This window comes from Mauremys mutica, chromosome 7 (genome assembly GCF_020497125.1).
Source record: "Mauremys mutica isolate MM-2020 ecotype Southern chromosome 7, ASM2049712v1, whole genome shotgun sequence".
NCBI classification, from domain to species: Eukaryota; Metazoa; Chordata; order Testudines; family Geoemydidae; genus Mauremys; species Mauremys mutica.
In genome coordinates, this window is record NC_059078.1 from 128,518,826 (window position 1) to 128,538,917 (window position 20,092).

General features: G+C 70.1%; 1 protein-coding gene across 2 annotated transcripts; it reads right to left on the reverse strand.

Moving 5' to 3' along the window:
- Positions 1–5,111: 5,111 nt before the first annotated feature.
- LOXL4 (lysyl oxidase like 4) lies at positions 5,112–17,502 on the reverse strand. Of its 2 annotated transcripts, XM_045025710.1 has the most exons (14): positions 16,895–17,502; positions 15,878–16,050; positions 14,028–14,233; positions 13,014–13,052; positions 12,640–12,856; positions 11,579–11,762; positions 10,798–10,952; positions 10,154–10,321; positions 9,769–9,931; positions 9,153–9,396; positions 8,466–8,581; positions 7,061–7,197; positions 6,024–6,135; positions 5,112–5,771 (listed from the first exon to the last, which is right to left on the reverse strand). In XM_045025710.1, exons 1-14 carry the CDS (start codon positions 17,208–17,210, stop codon positions 5,701–5,703), a joined length of 2,301 nt encoding a protein of 766 aa, XP_044881645.1. In that variant the 5' UTR covers positions 17,211–17,502; the 3' UTR covers positions 5,112–5,700. The 2 variants fall into 2 exon arrangements, with proteins under 2 accessions (XP_044881645.1, XP_044881646.1); XM_045025711.1 differs by lacking the exon at positions 10,154–10,321.
- Between the last annotated feature and the right edge of the window lie 2,590 nt (positions 17,503–20,092).

Here is a 20,092-nt window from a genome sequence, read left to right on the forward strand (position 1 = left end):
CCAGGCGGGGTCCTGGGGAAGCCACAGGGTCCTGCCCCCCCACTGCGCAGCCAGACGTGACTCTCAGCCAGCCAGTAACACAGAGGTTTATTTAGATGACAGGAACACGGTCCAGGACAGGCCTTGCCGGTACAGACAACAGGACCCACCTTAGGTCCATCTGGGGCCCCAGGGAGGCCCGAGCCCTGTCGGGCGCCCCTCTCCATTTCCAGCCAGCTTCCAAGCTGAAAAACTCCCCCCCGCCTCTCACTCAGCCTCCCCCCAGCCCCTCCCCCAGCCTCTGATCAGCTTCCCGGGTGGAGGTGTCACCTGGCCTCTAACCCCTTCCTGGGTTCTCACGTTACCTGCTCAGGTGTCTTCCCTCCAGACAGTCTCCCCTCCCCCAATGCAGATCGTCCTCCCAGGCCAACCCCCCCCCAGCATTCACAGCCCCCAGTAAGAACAGTCCCAGTTTGTCACAGCCCCCAACCCCCCCGTCCTCGGGCTGCCCAACGCTTCTCGCTCTGCGACCACTGTCAGTGTGGCAAGCTTGACCCCTGGGCGCCTTCAGGGAAGTGTCAGCCGGAGCCGCCAGGACCAGGACAGGGGCGTACGTCAGCTTGTCCCTGTTACAGAATTCGTACAGCTGTGTACTGGAGCCGCTGTAGCACCCCCATGCTGGGGTGCAGGGGCAGGAACCGGGGCGGGGGGCAGAGGCGTCACCCTGCTGCCAGGGATGTGCCTTTTGCCCTCCCTGGCAATCCGGCTGCATCTGGCTCTGATAAAACCCTGTTCTCCCTCTGCACTGAGCGTGCTCCGAGCATGTCACCCCACTGCGTGTGCAGCATCCCCTGGAGCGACAGCAGGATCGGGGCCGGCTGGGGCAAGCAGCACCTCCCCGCCTGGGAGCCTGTCTGGCGGTGTGCTCCATGATCCCCCAGCAGCGTGGGAGCAGGAGGGGCTGGGATGCAGAGGGAGGAGGGGTGTGACGTTATTGATATAAATTGGGACCATATAGAACATGGGTTGCAACCAAGGTCCTGTAGTGGCACCAAATCTTAAGTAAAGGGGGTCATATAAGGTGTCTAAGACCAGGTTCTGGGTTGCTGGTTATGATTATGCTGTCTGGGTGCCTGTGTCATTTTGTAGTTGAAGTTACAAGTATTGGTTCTGTACTGTCTGTATTTTGTATTATGCTCTGCTTCTGGGAAATATCCCAGACAAGCTGGTGTTAGCCCTGCCTAGCTGGCTTGATGGCCCATTAAGGACCATCAGCTACACAATTGACCCATGGAGAGAAGGCAGACACGCCTTGTGACTCAGCAAGGTATGCAGAGACTTGTCCATGTGACTGCAGACTCCATTTTGCTGTGATTTTCCACAGTGAGAACAAAGAGATTCTTACACCTGGAAAAGTCTATATAAGGCTGATGCATCATCTCCATCTTGTCTTCAATCCTGCTTCTGACCTCTGGAGGGACTTTGCTACAAACTGAAGCTCTACACAAGGGACTGAAAGACCCATCCCAGCGGGGGATGTTCCAGAGACTTAATTTGAACCTGCAGTTTACTCCATCACTGCTGCAAGCCTGAACTAAGAACTTTGCCATTACTGTATGTAATTGATTCCATTTAACCAATTCTACCTCTCATCTCTACCTTTTCCCCTTTGTAAATAAACCTTTAGATTTTAAGTATCAGAGGGGTAGCCGTGTTAGTCTGGTTCTGTAAAAGCAGCAAAGAATCCTGTGGCACCTTATAGACTAACAGACGTTTTGCAGCATGAGCTTTCGTGGGTGAATACCCACTTCTTCGGATGCAAGTGGTGGAAATTTCCTGGGGCAGGTATATATATGCAAGCAAGAAGCAAGCTAGAGATAACGAGGTTAGATCAATCAGGGAGGATGAGGCCCTGTTCCAGCAGTTGAAGTGTGAAAACCAAAGGAGGAGAAACTGGTTCTGTAGTTGGCAAGCCATTCACAGTCTTTGTTTAGTCCTGAGCTGATGGTGTTAAATTTGCAGATGAACTGGAGCTCAGCAGTTTCTCTTTGAAGTCTGGTCCTGAAGTTTTTTTGCTGCAGGACGGCCACCTTAAGATCTGCTATTGTGTGGCCAGGGAGGTTGAAGTGTCTCCTACAGGTTTTTGTATATTGCCATTCCTAATGTCTGATTTGTGTCCATTTATCCTTTTCCGTAGAGACTGTCCAGTTTGGCCGATGTACATAGCAGAGGGGCATTGCTGGCATATGATGGCATATATTACATTGGTGGACGTGCAGGTGAATGAACCGGTGATGTTGTGGCTGATCTGGTTTGGTCCTGTGATGGTGTTGCTGGTGTAGATATGTGGGCAGAGTTGGCATCGAGGTTTGTTGCATGGATTGGTTCCTGAGCTAGAGTTACTATGGTGCGGTGTGCAGTTGCTGGTGAGAATATGCTTCAGGTTGGCAGGTTGTCTGTGGGCGAGGACTGGCCTGCCACCCAAGGCCTGTGAAAGTGTGGGATCATTGTCCAGGATTTTAGATTCTAAAGGATTGGCAACAGCGTGATTTGTGGGTAAGATCTGATGTGTGTATTGACCTGGGTCTGGGGCTTGGTCCTTTGGGATCGAGAGAACCTTTTTCTTTTACTGGGGTGTTGGTTTTCATAACCATTCATCCCCAGGAGGAGTGCACTGGTGGTGATGCTGGGAGACTGGAGTGTCTAAGGAAATTGCTTGTGTGACTTGTGGTTAGCCAGTGGGGTGAGACCAAAGTCCTTTTTGTCTGGCTGGTTTGGTTTGCCTTAGAGGTGGAAAAACGCAATTGGTCCTGATTTGGCACTCTCAGCTGGGTCCCGCCAGAATTGCTCCGTCACAAGGGGCTGGGACAAGGACAGGGCAGGGAGGGCAGTGTGATGGAATTTATGGGTTTCTCAGTTTGCCTTTGTAAAAAGCTACTAGTGACACACTAGTGCCAGCGCAGGGCGGGGCCGTGCTGCACGCCAAGCGGGACAGTCTGAACGCAGGTGGCCTGTGCGAAGTTTGCAGGTGGGGCGTGGTGAGTACGGACGCTGCGTGTCCAGCATGACGGCGTACGCTGGACTCCCAGGAACGAGCCTGGTAACTGCCGTCGCGTGCAAGGTGCTAAGGCTGGAAGCAGGCCCAGGGGTCAGGTTGACGTGGCCTGGAAAGCAGTGACTCAGGCGGGACCGGGGGGGGTCATGCACCCAACTGAGCAGGGGCTCCCAGCAGGGCTGCTGTGTCCCTGGGGAGTGGCAGTCGGAGCAGGGCGGACGCATCACCTCCATAGAGCGCCGCAGGGAGCCCTCCCCCCCGTAGAGCACCGCAGGGACCCTCCCCCCAATAGAGCGCCGCAGGGAGCCCTCCCCCCCGTAGAGCGCCGCAGGGAGCCCTCCCCCCCGTAGAGCGCCGCAGGGAGCCCCCCCCCCGTAGAGCGCCGCAGGGACCCTCCCCCCGTAGAGCGCCGCAGGGAGCCCCCCCACCGTAGAGCGCCGCAGGGACCCTCCCCCCCGTAGAGCGCCGCAGGGAGCCCTCCCCCCGTAGAGCGCCGCTGGGAGCCTCCCCCCGTAGAGCGCCGCAGGGCGCCCTCCCCCCCGTAGAGCGCCGCAGGGAGCCTCCCCCCAGTTTCGGGCCGCAGGGAGCCTCCCCCCCGTAGAGCGCCGTAGGGAGCCCTCCCCCCCGTAGAGCGCCGCAGGGAGCCCTCCCCTCAGTAGAGCGCCGCAGGGAGCCCTCCCCCCGTAGAGCGCCGCAGGGAGCCCTCCCCCCGTAGAGCGCCGCAGGGAGCCCTCCCCTCCGTAGAGCGCCGCTGTGAGCCCTCCCCCCCGTAGAGCGCCGCAGGGACCCCCCCCCAATAGAGCGCCGCAGGGACCCCCCCCCCATTAGAGCGCCGCAGGGACCCCTCCCCCCACTAGAGCGCCGCAGGGACCCCTCCCCCCAATAGAGCGCCGCAGGGAGCCCTCCCCCCTGTAGAGCGCCGCAGGGACCCCTCCCCCCTGTAGAGCGCCGCAGGGACCCTCCCCTCAGTAGAGCGCCGCAGGGACCCTCCCCCCAATAGAGCGCCGCAGGGAGCCCCCCCCCCAATAGAGCGCCGCAGGGAGCCCTCCCCCCAATAGAGCGCCGCAGGGAGCCCTCCCCAGCTTTGGGGTGCGCATGTCAAACACGTCGCCAAACGGGGGCGAGTTGGGCAAAGACTGATTCGAGGCCCGTCCTGCGTCCGCGTGAGAGACTCGGCAGGGCTGCCCCCGAGAGCGGTGCCGCCCCCGGACGGGAGACACACGACTCCAGCCCCGCGAGTGGCGGGAGGTCTCCCGCCCGCCAGCCCGGAGCTCGGTTGGAACTTGGGCGGGTTCTGCTGCCACAGGCCGTAGTGGAGACGGCCCTAGACGCTGCAGCTGGTCAGTTTATCTGCCCTGCGGCCCCAGGGCGCTGTGGTGCTCACGGCTGAGGCGTGACCAGGAGCAGGGCAGGGGCTGAGCCCCACCCCTGGGAACGGCTGCTGACCATGGGAAGCGGTTGAGGAGGGAGCCATGTGCAGAGTCCCAGGCCGGAGAACGGACGCGGCCGTGGGAGCCGCTTGTGTTACGTGGTTCAGCCAGGCGCCAGTGACGCGCTCAGTCAGGCCGAGCCTGCGTGGGGCACATTGCTGGGCGCAGGCAGCTCCTGCGGCTGGCAGCCCAGAGCAGAGCCCACTGCAGGGCTGGGCTGGCAGGCAGACGCAGTGCCGCGGCGCAGGCCGAGGTGTGTGGTGGGCAAGGGCCCCCGGGAACAGCCTGGCCCTGGCCGTGGGGGAGCCGCTAACTCCACGCTGGGCATCGCTCGAGCGCTCGGCCCAGCTCACCAGCAGCTCCGGGCTGGAGGCGGGCGAGCCCGGGCCGGTGCTCTCCCCTGGGCAGCACGTGCCCTGCTGGCCTGACCTGCTGTGGCTCTGAACAGCAGCCCCAGCACAGAGCCCGTGGGCCCACTCGCTCCCCTGTGGCTCTGGGTCTCTGCAAAGAACAAACAGCCTCTCCGCCCCCACCGTTAACCAGGCACCCCCCCAAGGGAAACTGAGGCACGCACCACTGTTCACAGAAAATATGGACAATTCCCACTCCATCCCAGCCCCCCACCCCACCCCGGGGACAGACACCAGCCTTCGACTTGCACAAAACCTTTATTAGTGACACGCTAGTGCTTGCACAAGTGGTGCTAGGCCCAAGGCCACTCCTGAGACGAGGGGGACCTGGGCCCCACAGGCACGGGGCGGGGCTGGCCCCTGGGGTGGCTGAGGTAGTTGGCCTGGGATGGGATGCGGAGGCAGGCTCCTGCTGGAGCGTGAGTCGTGGGGCCCTCCCCTGTGGGGCACGGCTGCTGGCTCAGACGGTGCCCCCCGGGCGCTAGGCGAGCGCCAGCCCCAGTCGCCCTCCAGCCCAAATAAATACCAAGGCTCCCTGAGTGCAGTCACGGCTGCCCCAGCCCGGGAGAGCCAGGGGCCAGTGGGACGAGAACCAGGACTGGGCAGGGGGGCCCTGGCCTGCCACCCCAGCACGGGCCCAGGAGAGAAGCTGCCCCCCCAGCACAGCGGGGCCTTTGCGGGGTGCTCTCAGGGGAGCCCCGGGGCTGGCAGGAAGGTGTGACCCCCCCCCAGCCCCCCCCCTGCGGCTGCTGTGCCGGGGGCAGGACTCAGCCCCACAACACCCCCGTTTGGGCTGCTCCCCCGGCTCAGCTCCACCCCACGTGCTTCAGATGAGGTTAGTGGCCAGGCGCTGCTGCTGCTCCAGCTCTCGCACTGCGTCGGCGCCGTACTGGTCACCTGGGGAGAGGAGGGACCCGCGTGAGTGGGGGACCCACACCCCCTGCCTGGCCGAGCGGGAGAGGGCACAGGGCCTGTCCCCGGCAGGCTCCCCAGGGGCGTGCGCACTGCGCTGTACGCTGCCCTCCTCGGCCCCGGGCTGGGCCGGCTGCGCCTCCTGCTGCCTCCCACAGGGCCCGTTTCTGGGGCAGGCACGTGCACCGCTCGGCCCACCCGCCCCACCGGGGCCCCACCCGGGGCCCCGCCCAGTACCTGTGCGGCAGCCGTGCAGCCAGACGCGGTGCCCGTCGTACTTGCACTGGCACCTCATGACGTTGTTGGAGAAATCGGACTCTGCCACCTCGTGCTTGGGGTTCACGACCACCTGGGGAGGGGAGGGGCAGGCAGCCCGTGGGTGGGGGCCGGGCCAGGAGTGCAGAGCTGGGTCATGGCTGGCTGCAAACAGGTGCCTGGGCTGGTGCGAGAGGGACGGGGGCCCAGCCTCCCACCAGGGCAGCCAGCGCCCCAGGCCCCCTCCCCAGCCGCAGGCACGGCCCAGACCCCCCGCGCAGGAGACGGGGCTCCGGCCTCTGTCACAGGCTGGCGGGTTCCCACCCTGGCCAGCTCCCAGGCCAGAGCCAGGCCCCGGAGCAGGGCGGGGGGCAGCACAGCCTGCTGGAGACGCCCTGGCCCCGGAGCAGGGGCGGGGGGAGTACAGCCTGCTGGAGACGCCCTGGCCCCGGAGCAGGGCGGGGGGCAGCACAGCCTGCTGGAGACGCCCGGGCCCCGGAGCTGGCGGGGGGGGGGGGGAGCACAGCCTGCTGGAGACGCCCTGGCCCCGGAGCAGGCCGTGGGGGGGGCTGTGAGGGTGGGGGTGGGGCACAGCCTGCTGGAGACGCCCTGGGGCCGGAGCAGGCGCGGGGGGGGTGGGGGGGGGGCAGCACAGCCTGCTGGAGACGCCCTGGCCCCGGAGCAGGGCGGGGGGCAGCACAGCCTGCTGGAGACGCCCTGGCCCCGGAGCAGGCGGGGGGTGGGGGGGGAGCACAGCCTGCTGGAGACGCCCTGGCCCCGGAGCAGGCGGGGGGTGGGGGGGGAGCACAGCCTGCTGGAGACGCCCTGGCCCCGGAGCAGGCCGTGGGGGGGGCACAGCCTGCTGGAGACGCCCTGGCCCTGGAGCAGGCCGGGGGGGGGGGCTGTGGGGGGGCACAGCCCGCTGGAGACGCCCTGGGGCCGGAGCAGGCCGTGGGGGGGGGGGCTGTGGGGGGGCACAGCCCGCTGGAGACGCCCTGGCCCCGGCACTCGGCTCCTACCTGCAGGACGTAGCTGCCGGGCCCCACGTCGCTGATGTCCACCCACTGGCAGTCGATGTCGTGCCGGTAGGTGTCCCAGCACCCCGCACTCACGCCCTGCTCCCCAAAGTTGGCACATGCAAAGCGCCGCTGCAGCCCTGGGGAGAGAGATGGGGAGGGGAGAGGATGACTCGGGCAGCCCCCTCCCCCAGTCCCACCAGCACCCGCCTCCCTCCCCCTAGACCCCCTCACGCACCAGAGAGCTCTTCCTTGGCGAGCTGCTGGGGGGGGGTCCAGCTACGCCAGGCCCAGCCTGTCCCAGCAGGGGGCGCTGTGGGGCGCAGGGCAGGGCGCTGGCTGGGGGGGGGTTCCCAGCAGGGGGCGCTGTGGGGCGCAGGGCAGGGCGCTGGCTGTAGGGGGGGCTCCCAGCAGGGGGCGCTGTGGGGCGCAGGGCAGGGCGCTGGCTGGGGGGGGGTTCCCAGCAGGGGGCGCTGAGGGGAAGGGGCAGGGTGCTGGCTGTGTGGGGGGGGTCCCAGCAGGAGGCGCTGCGGGGAAGGGGCAGGGCGCTGGCTGTGTGTGGGGTTCCCAGCAGGGGGCGCTGCGGGGCGCAGGGCAGGGCGCTGGCTGTGTGGGGGGTTCCCAGCAGGGGGCGCTGCGGCGAAGGGGCAGGGCGCTGGCTGTGTGTGGGGTTCCCAGCAGGGGTCGCTGCGGGGCGCAGGGCAGGGCGCTGGCTGTGTGGGGGGTTCCCAGCAGGGGGCGCTGCGGGGAAGGGGCAGGGCGCTGCCTAGGGGGGCTCCCAGCAGGGGGCGCTGTGGGGGCGGGGCAGGGCGCTGGCTGTGTGGGGGGCTCCCAGCAGGGGGCGCTGCAGGGCGCAGGGCAGGGCGCTGGCTGTGTGGGGGGCTCCCAGCAGGGGGCGCTGAGGGGCTCAGGGCAGGGCGCTGGCTATGGGGGGCTCCCAGCAGGGGGCGCGGTGGGGCGCGGGGCAGGGCGCTGGCTGGGGGGGGGTTCCCAGCAGGGGGCGCTGAGGGGAAGGGGCAGGGTGCTGGCTGTGTGGGGGGGGCTCCCAGCAGGGGGCGCTGAGGGGAAGGGGCAGGGCGCTGGCTGTGTGGGGGGGTCCCAGCAGGGGGCGCTGCGGGGCGCAGGGCAGGGCGCTGGCTGTGTGGGGGGTTCCCAGCAGGGGGCGCTGCGGGGAAGGGCGCTGGCTGTGTGTGGGGTTCCCAGCAGGGGTCGCTGCGGGGCGCAGGGCAGGGCGCTGGCTGTGTGGGGGGTTCCCAGCAGGGGGCGCTGCGGGGAAGGGGCAGGGCGCTGCCTAGGGGGGCTCCCAGCAGGGGGTGCTGTGGGGGGCGGGGCAGGGCAGGGCGCTGGCTGCGGGGGGGCGCTGGTGCTGAGGAGGCCCGGGAGGGGTTCCCGAGAGCCCGGCCCGTACCTGGGGGGCAGTTGGTGTCCTCGAGGCAGAAGCTGGCCTTGTGCCCCTCGGCCACCCTGGAGCCGTTGAGCGTCAGCAGGTCGTAGTGGGTGAAGACCTCGATGCTGTGGTAGTGCCTGTGGGGGACGAGGGGGCAGGGAGCCAAATGCAGCAAGGGGGGGAGGGAAGGAGCAGTGCCCCCCCGACCTGCTTGGTGAGCCGGTGGGGGGAGGCTGGAGGGTGCCCTGGGTGTTTCGGGGCAGCCCCCGACCCCTGCAGTGGGCAAAGCCTTGGCAGTGCCAGACCCCTGGCCGGGGAGGGCAGGGGGAGGAGAGGGAGGAGCTGCCGGGGGTGGGGGCTGGGGGCCGACGGCTGGCCCCAGAATTACAGCTCTGGATCCAAATAAAGCCGTAATGACAGTCCTGGCCCAGACGCTGCCAATTACGCCGGGCGGGGCCGGCACCACAGAGCCAGCTGGGGAGCAGGACACGCAGCCGCCGGGGGCCATGTGGGGCCCAGGCGTGGGGAGACCGGGCGGCACATGCAGGGGCCCTGCTCTGGGGCAGCTCGTCTGCCAGGCCAGAGGCTCCCAGGGCAGCCCTAGCGAGAAGCTGCTGCACTGGGGAGCTGGCACTGCCTGGGGCCAGCTGCTGGGGGGGCCACACTGCCCCAGAGCCCGGCCGTGCAGCCCTGCGGCGTGGCGCTCACCTGTGGCACTGGTGCCAGACCCAGGCGTGGCGGCTGGACTGGGGCCGGAAGTCGGCTCGGCCCAGGTTGTGGATCCGGGAGGAGAAGCGCAGCAGGCGCCGGTACCCGTCGGGCCAGTTGGCGTGGTCGGCCGAGCGCGAGAGGCAGCGCTCCTCGTGGGCACAGTACAGCATGGCGAGCGGCCGCTCCTCCAGGTAGCCCGTCTCCTGCACCAGCTGCGTGTCCAGCACCAGGTCCGGGGCGGCTGCAGGATCCGCGGGGTCAGGCTGGCCTGGCTTCCCTTGGGCCGGGCAGGGCCCCCGGCACCTGCAGCCCAGCTACAGGCATCTGCTCCCGTCCCCGCCCCGGCACCCCCGTAGGCAGCCGCGTGCGACTGAGGACTCGCCCGGCTCGGGTGGGTGAGATCGGCACGGCTGAGTGCCGAGGAAATCCCCAATCCTACCCCCGCCCCGGGGACGCGGCCCCCGCCCACCCCCACAGGCTCCTGCTGCCCCTGCGAGCCCCTCCCCCTGCTGCCCCCCCCCGTGTATTCCTACAGGCCCCTCCCCCTGCCCACCCCCACAGGCTCCTGCTGCCCCTGCCCCACCCACCCCCGCAGGCGGGGCCCATCACTCACTGTCGGTGCAGCTGACCCCGGCAGAGAAGCGCCCGCCGCCGGCTGGGCAGTGCACGGGGCCGTGGCGCTGGCACTGCTGGATGCTGAGCTCGGTGCCCGTGCAGTGCACGCCGCTCATCACCACCTCGCCCGCCTCCGGGCTGCCCTGCCAGTACCAGGTCTCCTGGGGAGAGAGAGAGAGACGCCCCAGTGCTCAGTGGGGACACGAGAGCCCAGGGCCACCCCCCGACACCAGGGTCCCCCCATCCCCTCCCTTGACGCCAGGGCACAAGGCCCCTTCCCACCATCCCCCCAGCAACATCCCCTGACACCAGGGCACAGGACCCCCCCGTGCATCCCCCCAAGCCAGGGCACAAGCGCCCCCCGCTCCCGCTGTGGGACTCACCTGGAGGGCGTGGCTGGCGAAGCCCAGCCCCAGCTGCCTACAGACCACCATGGCCTCGTTCAGCCCCCACCGTTCGCCGCACACGGCGCCCCACTTCAGGGCACCTCCCACCGGCACCAGCACTTCCACCACACCCTCCTGGGGGCTGCGGCCCCCCGCCAGGCGCACCTGGGCAGAGCAGGGGTTAGCTGCCAGCTCCCCTGCTCCTTAGCTGGGAGATGCTGCTCCCCCCCGCCCGGGGACAGCCACTGGAGACCCCCACTCCAGCTAGGGGCACCTGGGGACCCCCATGCCAGCTGCCAGCCCCACCCCATATCTCCTCCGTGCCATTCGCAGCCTCCTTCAGCCTATGGCATCCTCCTTGTGGTGCCCTGTGCCACCCTCTCCTCCTGCAGAGCCCCACTGTCCCCACTCCCCCAGACCCCCAAGCGCCCCCCAGAAGTGTCCCACGGCACCCAGTCCCCAAGACCTCCCAGCACCCCCTCCCCCAGGCCTCTCTGCCCCACTGTACCCCATGGCACCTACCCCACTCCAGGCTACCCGCTCCTCCGTGATGCCACACTGCCCCCTCCCTAGCCATGCGCCCCACACCCCTGCCCCCCAGCATGGAGGACAGCCCCCAAGGCTGCGGGGGGGGCCCTCACCTGGCTCTGGTAGTCCATGTGGGGCACGTTGCACCGGACGGCAGCGTCGGCCTCATGCCGGCAGCCGCTCTGCGCCGCCTCCTGGAAGCTGCATTCGTGGAGCGAGCGCTCGTAGCCCCTGCACTGAACCTTGGTCATGTGGATGGGGCCCAGGCCTGGAGCCAGAGGCCAGCGTCAGCGCCGGGGCCAGGGCAGCCCGACTCACCCCTGGCTAGCCCCGAGCTCGCCCAGGCCACCCCCGGCTGCTCCGGTGCAGCCCTGCCCTGGCGCTGCCCGAGGGGCTCCCTGCACAGGGCCCGTTAGACCCTCCAGCCTGTCCTCCTGCAGGGCACTGGCCAGAGCCCCCCAGCCCGAGAGGCCTCGGGGCTGAGCCATGGAGAGACGGGGAATCCCCCCCTCCCCCCCCGAGAGCTTGTCCTGGGGCTCCCCAGCCGCCCGGCTCCTTGGGGACTGGACCGGGCCTGGCTGCGCAGCCAGCTGCTGGTCCCTGGTGTGCCGGGCCAGCTCCCCGAAGGCCTCGCACGCCGGGATCCATCGTCCCTCCCAGACGCTGCACAGCCCGAAGCTCTGGGCTCTCCCTGCCGGTCCTGCAGCTCTGCTCCATTCCCTGGGGCGCCCAGCCCCGGACCCCCCGTGCCGCCCTAGAGCTCATCCTCAGCTGCTCGTCCGCCCCAGCCACTGCTCCTGAGACACAGCACATGGGAGCGGGGCCCAGCCCCTCACCACAGCCCCCGGGGTCCTGCTCTCCCCCCGCCCCGCGGCTCCCCACGCGCTGGCTCACCCTGGCCCAGCTGGGCCCCCGCCAGGGCCTGCCTGGCCGTCCCGTAGCCCAGCTGCCGACACACCACGCTGGCAACGAGCAGGTCCCACTTCTCGTCGCACACGGTGCCCCACTGGCCGTGCCGCAGCACCTCCACCCGGCCCTCGCCCACCTGGGCGCCAGCCCGGAGACGCACCTGGGGCCCCTGCGAGAGAGGGGGCCGAGGTGGGTGTTCGTGCGCACAGCCCCACCCTGGGCAATGGCTGGGGTCCCGCCTGGCCCGGGGCGCGTCTCAGATCTGTGGCCGGCTCTGTCCTGTACCCCATTCCCTGTAGCCAGGGCCCCCGACAGCCTCCTGCCCCGCTCGCACAGCGCCCCCTGCTGGGATGGGACGGGGCTGGAGTCACCGGGAGCTCCCCCCCCAGCCAGCTCCTGCCCCCCACCCCACAGCACCCCCTGCTGGGAGGGGCCAGGGCTGGAGTCACCGGGAGCTCCCCCCCCAGCCAGCTTCTGCCCCCTCCCAACAGCGCCCCCTGTGGGACAGGCCGGGGCTGGCGCAGACAGGAGCCACCCCACCCCACAGCGCCCCCTGCTGGGAGGGGCCAGGGCTGGAGTCACCGGGAGCTCCCCCCCCCAGCCAGCTCCTGCCCCCCTCCCCACAGCGCCCCCTGTGGGACAGGCAGGGGCTGGAGCAGACAGGAGCCCCCCACCCCACAGCGCCCCCTGCTGGGAGGGGCCAGGACTGCAGTCACCGGGAGCTCCCCCCCCAGCCAGCTTCTGCCCCCTCCCAACAGCGCCCCCTGTGGGACAGGCAGGGGCTGGAGCAGACAGGAGCCCCCCCACCCCACAGCGCCCCCTGCTGGGAGGGGCCAGGACTGGAGTCACCGGGAGCTCCCCCCCCAGCCAGCTCCTGCCTCGCTCCCCCTCCGGAACTGTTGCTCAGTCTGTGCTCCTGACATCAGTCCCAAGAGGAACCATTTTCCTGCCCACGCTGCGGCGCTGCCCGTTCCTCAGGGCTGGGGGCTCTCACGGGGGCTCCCCCCGCCCCTCAGACTCGGGGCCGGGGCTCCAGCAGGGCTCACCTCTGCCCGCAGGCCCTTGCGGAACGGCTTGGCCTTGGCTTTCTGGAACTCGGGGCCCGGGACGCAGCTGACGACGGCGTGCATGCCGTGGGCGCAGGCGGGCCGGCGCCGGGCGGCAGGGGACACCTGCACCGGGCAGTGGGACAGGTGGGGCTCCGTGCCCAGGCAGCTGACCCGGTGGATCCAGAACGCGTTCTTCTGGCTCAGGCTCCTCAGGCTGCGAACCGGGGGCAGGGTCAGCTCATGCCAGTTCCCGCCCGGCCCCAGCGCCACCCCATGAGACGGGCACCCCCCTCCCACCAGTGCCCCGTGGGCAGCCTGGCACCCGGCAGGTCGGCCCCACGGGGGGAGCTCAGGCAGGGGCGGGTCCCTACCTGGACTTGGGATCCTTCAACTTCAGGTTCCAGAGCTTCCTGCAGGGTTAGAAAGGGCAGGTCAGCGGGGCCATGGGCAGCCCCCCACTCCCTCTGCAGGGGTCACCATGCCCCCCACTCCCTCTGCAGGGGTCGCCGTGCCCTCCACCCCCCCCCACAGGGGTCACCGTGCCCCCCACCCCACCCCCTCCGCAGAGCTCGCCGTGCCCTCCACCCCCCCATTCCACTCCACAGGGGTTGCCGTGCTCCCCCGGCCCTCCGCAGGGGTCACCGTGCCCCCCACCCCCTCTGCAGGGCTCGCCGTGCCCTCCACACAAACCGCCTCTGCAGGGGTCGCTGTGCCCTCCAACCCCCTGCCCACAGGGGTCGCCGTGCCCTCCACACACCCCCGACAGGGGTCACCGTGCCCTCCACACCCCCCCCGCAGGGGTCGCCGTGCCCCCCACCCCCCCATTCCACTCCACAGGGGTCACCGTGCCCCACACCCCCTCTGCAGGGGTCACCGTGCCCTCCACCCCCCCCCACACCCCCGCACAGGGGTCGCCGTGCCCTCCACACACACTCCCCACAGGGGTCGCCATGCCCTCCACTCCCCCATTCCTCCCCGCAGGGGTCACTGCGCCCTCCACCCCTCCCCAGGGGTTGCGCCCTCCGCCCCCCCTCCCCAGACACCCTGCCCTGCAATTGGTTTCTACCCTTGGATCCCGGACTTTATGCCCCAGGGAGACTCGTGACCCAACCCCTTGCACCAAAGCACACGCGTGTGCAACACTCAGCATTCTGTGACCTTGGACCCCTCCCACTCCATCTCATCTAAGCACCATAGACTGTTGCGAGGGGACGGCCCTGACACCCCCCAGCCAGCCACACGGCCCTGTCCGCAGGCAGCTCCCCTGGCAGACACCCCTGGCCCAGCAGGCCTGGATTTGCCTATCAGACCAGCGCCCCCCGGGCACACTGGCCACAGGCCCCCCCTTGCCCTGCTCGGCACACGCCCGCTGCACCCGGCGCTACCTGTAGAAGCCGGTGTTGAGCCGCTTCTCCTGGGGGAAGCCCAGCATCCCGCACACCACGCGGCTGTTGTTCCTGGTCCAGCCGGCGTCGCACACCTGCCTCCAGCGCCCCTCGTGCTTCACCTCCACCACGCCCTCACTGACGGGCACACTCAGCTTCGCCCAGGCCAGGACCGGCTTGAGCCGCACCTCCTCCAGCCTCCTTCCCTGCCCCAGGCCAGATACCGGGTGAGATGGGCCCAGGAAACACGGGGAGCCCCTGGGGCCCAGGCTGTGACCAAGTGGGGGATTTTTTTATTTTTTCTGTGTTTCCCAGTGGTTTGCATGCGGGGGCGGGGGGGACTCAGTGTCCCCGGGTGTTACTGGTTTAACAGGGGAGGGGAGAGGGAGTTTGTTGGGACACAGGACCGGAGAGGGACTCGGGACCCCGGCCGATGGCCTGGAGGATGGAGACCCCAGCGACTGGTGACCCAGCTCAGGAGTCGCAGCCGGTTCTGGCCAGTGGGAGGACAATGGGCTGCGGGGAGAGGACCCCGGTGACATGCCCAGCCGGTTCCAGCCAGAGGGACCAGAGGGGGCTGAGAGGAGAGGGGGCCCAGGACATCCTGTTTACGACCCTGTTTCCCTGGAGAGAAGCCAATGGACAGAGGGGCTTGGGGCCGGGGATATGGGAGGCCCAGCCGGGAGCAGGGGGGCTCGGGGCTGGGGGGGGAGCAGGCAGAGCCCCCCCGGCTGCAGGGGGACTGGGATGTGCTGGGCTGAGGGAGGCCAGGCCTGAGGCCCTGAGAGGTTCCTGTGTTGGGTTCAACTCTCAATAACCCCTCCTGTGTTACGCTGGGGGAGAGTCGCTCCGGCCTAGAGAACGGGGGGGGGGGGAGCATTATTCCCTCCGGAGGGCGGAGGCCCCGGGGGCCCAGAGCGAGGGGAATCCCTGGGTGGGGGCACGGCAGAGACAGACGTGCTGAGGCTCAGAGAGGTGCAGCTCCAGGAGGTGGAGGGGCCTGACCCCGAGGGAGAGGGGCCCCCCAGGAAGGGCTGTCACACTGAAAGGGGCCCCCCCACGGACCGCAGGGGGCCATGAGTGGGCACGACCTGTGAGTCCGTGACAAGGGAAGACGACACTCGGGGGTGGGGCTGACAACAGCTTTGTAGGACTGGGGGAAGCAGCGCATGGGTGTGAGTCTGGAGGTGTGGGGGCAGGATGCCCAGGGCTGCGGGTCAGGAGTGAGGGGCACCAGCAGAGCTGTGGGGAAAGGCCAGGGGAGGGATAGGAGGGAGCAGGGAGGGGGAGCTGAAGGCTGGAGTAACAGGAAGGGGCCGGCATTAACCAGACCCTGCACTTGCTCCTATGCACGCGCACGCACACGCACGTGCACACGCGCACACACGCGTGTGCACACACACGTGCACACGCGCACTATCTCCGGTCAGTATCTGCAAAGCGCATTGTGACAGTACCATGAGAACAGGGATGTTTCTGCCCCCTCCCAGCCCCCCCCCTGCAGCAGTCAGGGAGGCCGGACCCCTCTCCAGCAGGGGGCACTGCAGTGAGCGGGGCAGGAGTGCTGGGGTGGGGCAGCTCCAGGCAGGTGCTGGTGATAAGCACAGGCCAGGCAGGGCAGCCTGAAGAGACAGGGGCCCCTGGCAGAGGTGCCAGTCCCCCCATGGCAGCAGAGATCTGCCCCCCTGGGCTGTCCGCCCCCCCAGCACTCCTGCTTTGCACCCACTGGGGCTCCTGGAGGAGGGGCGCGGGCCTGTGACAGGGGTCAGAGTGGCTGAAGCTCCTGGCCCTGCGGCAGCAGGAGCCCCAGGCGGGAAGCGCCCCCAGCCAGCCCCACGGTCCCCGCTCACCTGCAGGCCGGGGGCTGGGCCCAGGGCGCGAGGGCCCGGCGGGGGCTGAGCCGAGCACACGACGCCGGCATCCTCTCCGTGGTGGCAGTCACTGACGCCCCAGCCGTTGGAGTCGCACTCGGCCAGGGAGCGCTCGGTGCCGGCGCAGCGCAGGTTATCCAGCCAGACGGGGCCTGGCGCAGCAGAGGCGGGTCAGTGACGGGCCTGGGCCAGGAGCTCTGGCCCCCCCGGGCTCCCCCATGGGCTCAGCAACAGGACCCCAGGCTGGCAGCCCCCTCCCCCAAAAGCATCAGGGGGGCTCCAGGGGGCTTGCTGACAATGGGGTACTAAACGGGATGCCCCCAAATTACTAGCAGACACCCCACCCCCTGGGAGAGCTCAGGGGCTGTGCTTCTGACCACGTCATCCGCCCCCCCACTCCCATGGCACCCCCTGCTGGGACAGGCCGGGGCTGGAGTAACCGGGAGCTCCCCCCCGCCAGCTCCTGCCCCCCTCCCCACAGCGCCCCCTGCTGGGACAGGCCGGGGCTGGAGTAACCGGGAGCTCCCCCCCCGCCAGCTCCTGCCCCCCTCCCCACAGCGCCCCCTGCTGGGACAGGCCGGGGCTGGAGTAACCGGGAGCTCCCCCCCCGCCAGCTCCTGCCCTCCTCCCCACAGCGCCCCCTGCTGGGACAGGCCGGGCCTGGAGTCGCCTGGAGCTCCCCCACCCCCAGCCACTCCTGCCCCCCTCCCCACAGCGCCCCCTGCTGGGACAGGCCGGGGCTGGAGTCGCCTGGAGCTCCCCCACCCCCAGCCACTCCTGCCCCCCTCCCCACAGTGCCCCCTGCTGGGACAGGCCGGGGCTGGAGTCGCCTGGAGCTGACCCACAGCCAGCTCTGGGCCTTGGGGAGGGGAGAGTTCTGCAGCTGGGGGCTCTCACCCCATCTCTCTGCCCCACCCCCAGAAGCCCACACTCCACTCTAGGGTAGCCAGCACCCTGGCCAGGCTGGTCTGTGCCCCGCACCCCTCCCTGCCTTACCTTCCCCCTGGCCATACTTGGCGCTGTGGGCCCACGTCACGGCCGACTCAAAGCCCAGCTCCCTGCAGGCCACGCTGGCCACGTGGATGTCGAAGTCGTCGTCGCACACGGTCCCCCACTGCCCGTCGTACAGCACCTCCAGCCGCCCCTCGCCGGCCTGGCTCCTGGCCCCCGCCAGCCGCACCTGAATCCGCGGGGGCTGCTGCCAGCTGGGGGTCGCTAGGCACAGCAGGAGCAGGAGCAGGGCGGGGACGGGGACGGGTCCGGCCAGCATCACTGATCCTCCACAGACAGACACCTGGAAACAGCCTGGCATGGCCGGGGTCAGGGCTGGGTCCCCAGGGGCCCCATCCCACTGACCCCAGGGGACAGGCTGGCTCGGGGGCAGGGTTTGGGATGGGGCCTTTCCCCTCGGGGCGTGGACACACGCCGCCCCCGGGTGCCAGAGTCACAGCCCGACACACGACCCCGGAGCCCTGCGAGGCCCTTCCCCGGAGCTGGGGGCACAGGGGGAGCGAGGGGCCCAGAGACCAGCCGCCCAGGTAGCTGCTGGCAGAGATCCAAGGAGGAGGCGCTGCCCGTGCCCAGCCCTGGCACTGCCACCCGCTGAGCCACGCAGCCAATGCCCCAGCAGCTGTCAGGCCCGTCTCCCCCAGAGCCCCCTGCCCAAGCCCGGCACTGGCCCCTCCCCCACCTTAGCCAGCGCCCGAGCACCCAGGTGTGGGGGCAGCCCCCAGGGCACAGCGAGCGGCCGGCCCCAGAGCCCAGGCTGCAGCGTGACCCACAAGCCCCCAGCAATAGGGCGACAGGCGCCTCCATGCAGGAGCTGCTGCCCCCTGGACTGCTCCCAGCCCCCAGCTCGCCTCCCCGCCTGACACCCCCACATTCTCCCACCAGCCCTGTGCCCCCCTTGGCCCCCCATCTGCCCACTGTGCACCCCCCAATGCCAGCACAGCCCCTGCCTGCCCCCCAATGCCCCCACGGCCCCTGACTGCCCCCCTCATCCACCCACCGTGCACCCCAACAGCCCCCCATCCCCCAGCCTGCCCCCTCATCCACCCACCGTGCACCCCCGACAGCCCCACAGCCCCCAGCCTGCCCCCCATCCACCCACCGTGCACCCCCAACAGCCCCCCAGCCCCCAGCCTGCCCCCTCATCCACCCACCGTGCACCCCCGACAGCCCCCCAGCCTGCCCCCTCATCCACCCACTGTGCACCCCCGACAGCCCCCAGCCTGCCCCCCATCCACCCACCGTGCACCCCCGACAGCCCCCAGCCTGCCACCCATCCACCCACCGTGCTCCCTCGACAGCCCTCCAGCCCCCAGCCTGCCCACATCCACCCACCGTGCACCCCAACAGCCCCACAGCCCCCAGCCTGCCCCCCCTCCACCCCCGTGCACCCCACCCGCCCCCCAGCCTGCCCCCTCATCCACCCACCATGCACCCCCGACAGCCCCCCAGCCCCCAGCCTGCCCCCTCATCCACCCACCGTGCACCCCCGACAGCCCCGCCCGGTGCGCAGCGCCCGGCACCAGGGCCCCGATCCGGGCGCTCCCCGCCACTCACCGCGCGGGCCGGGCCGGGCAGGGCCGAGGGGACGGACGAGCTGCTGGGCACCGGCCCGCCCGGCCTTTTATCGCGGCAGCCGCCCCGGCCCCGCTCCGGGCAGCCCCCGCCTGAGCCCGGCCCCGGGGCGGCTCCGCCAGCAGCCTCCGCACAGGCGGGCGCAGAGCCAGCGGCTCCGGCCACCCCGTGCGCCCCCCCGGGCCGCGCCTGCCTCCCAGCCCCGGACGGCCACCGCCCCCAGCCGGGACCCTGATCCCCGCCTGCTCGGGACCCCCGCTGGGCCCCCCGACCCCCGCCTCCACCCCACCGGGACCCCCACTGGGACCCCCGACCCCCGCCTCCACCCCACCGGGACCCCCGCTGGGACCCCCGCCTGCCTTCTCCTGCCCCCCCCCCGCCGGGACCCTGATCCCCGCCTGCTCGGGACCCCCGCTGGGCCCCCCGACCCCCGCCTCCACCCCCCCGGGACCCCCCCTGGGACCCCCGCCTGCCTTCTCCTGCCCCCCCCCCCGCCGGGACCCTGATCCCCGCCTGCTCGGGACCCCCGCTGGGCCCCCCGACCCCCGCCTCCACCCCACCGGGACCCCCACTGGGACCCCCGCCTGCCTTCTCCTGCCCCCCCCCGCCGGGACCCTGATCCCCGCCTGCTCGGGACCCCCGCTGGGCCCCCCGACCCCCGCCTCCACCCCACCCGGACCCCCGCTGGGACCCCCGCCTGCCTTCTGCGGCCCCCCCCCCGCCGGGACCCTGATCCCCGCCTGCTCGGGACTCCCGCCTGCCCCCCTGACCCCGGCCTCCACCCCCCCGGGACCCCTGCTGGGCCCCCCGACACCCGCCTGCTCGGGACCCCCGCTGGGCCCCCCGACCCCCGCCTCCACCCCACCGGGACCCCCGCTGGGACCCCCGCCTGCCTTCTCCTGCCCCCCCCGCCGGGCCCCCTGATCCCCTCCTCTCCCTTGCCAGGCTCCCCAACTGCCTGCCCCCCGCTGCGCCCCCCATCCCTGCTGGGCCCCCCGACCCCCGCCTCCACCCCACCGGGACCCCTGCTGGGCCCCCCGACACCCGCCTGCTCGGGACCCGCGCTGGGCCCCCCGACACCCGCCTGCCTCCTCCTGGGCCCCCCACCCCCGCCAGGCCCCCTGATCCCTGCCTGCCCCCCGCTGGGCCCTCAGCCCCCCGCCTGCCCATTGAACCCCTCCACCCAGGCCAGGCCTCCCTCTTCAAAACCTCCTGCCTGGGCTGACCCGGGCTGAACTCCTGGGCCTCCCACTGGGGGTTCATGGGCACGCCCAGAAAGGAGCAATTTGCCCAAGGTTAGAAACCCTCTGGGCCTGAATGAGCCACACGCCGGGGCCTGGAGCCCGGAGCCCGGAGCCAGCCTGCCGGGAGAGCCCCGTGTCGCAGCCGGCTCTGGGCTGTGCCATCAGGCGGGGCCCCAGGCACTCAGCAGGGCCCGGTTGTCTCCATGCACCAGCTAGTGGGGCCCAGGACAGTGGGGTCTGTGTCGGAGCCGCCTCAGGGTTCTCCTCACTGCCCGGGGGCCAGACTGGTCACCAGCTGGCACTAGCGTCCGGGCCCCCACCAGCCCTGCTCTGAGCACCCAGGGTCAGCACTCGAGACAGGGGATGG

Coding starts and splice junctions, on each gene's coding strand:
- LOXL4 (XM_045025710.1), bottom strand. CDS start 17,210: ATGCCAGGCTGTTTCCAGGTGTCTGTCTGTGGAGGATCAGTGATGCTG. Junction 9,932..10,153: donor TCGCCAGCCACGCCCTCCAG/GTGAGTCCCACA, acceptor CTCTCTCCCCAG/GAGACCTGGTACTGGCAGGG. Junction 5,772..6,023: donor GCTGCACGGCTGCCGCACAG/GTACTGGGCGGG, acceptor TCCTCTCCCCAG/GTGACCAGTACGGCGCCGAC.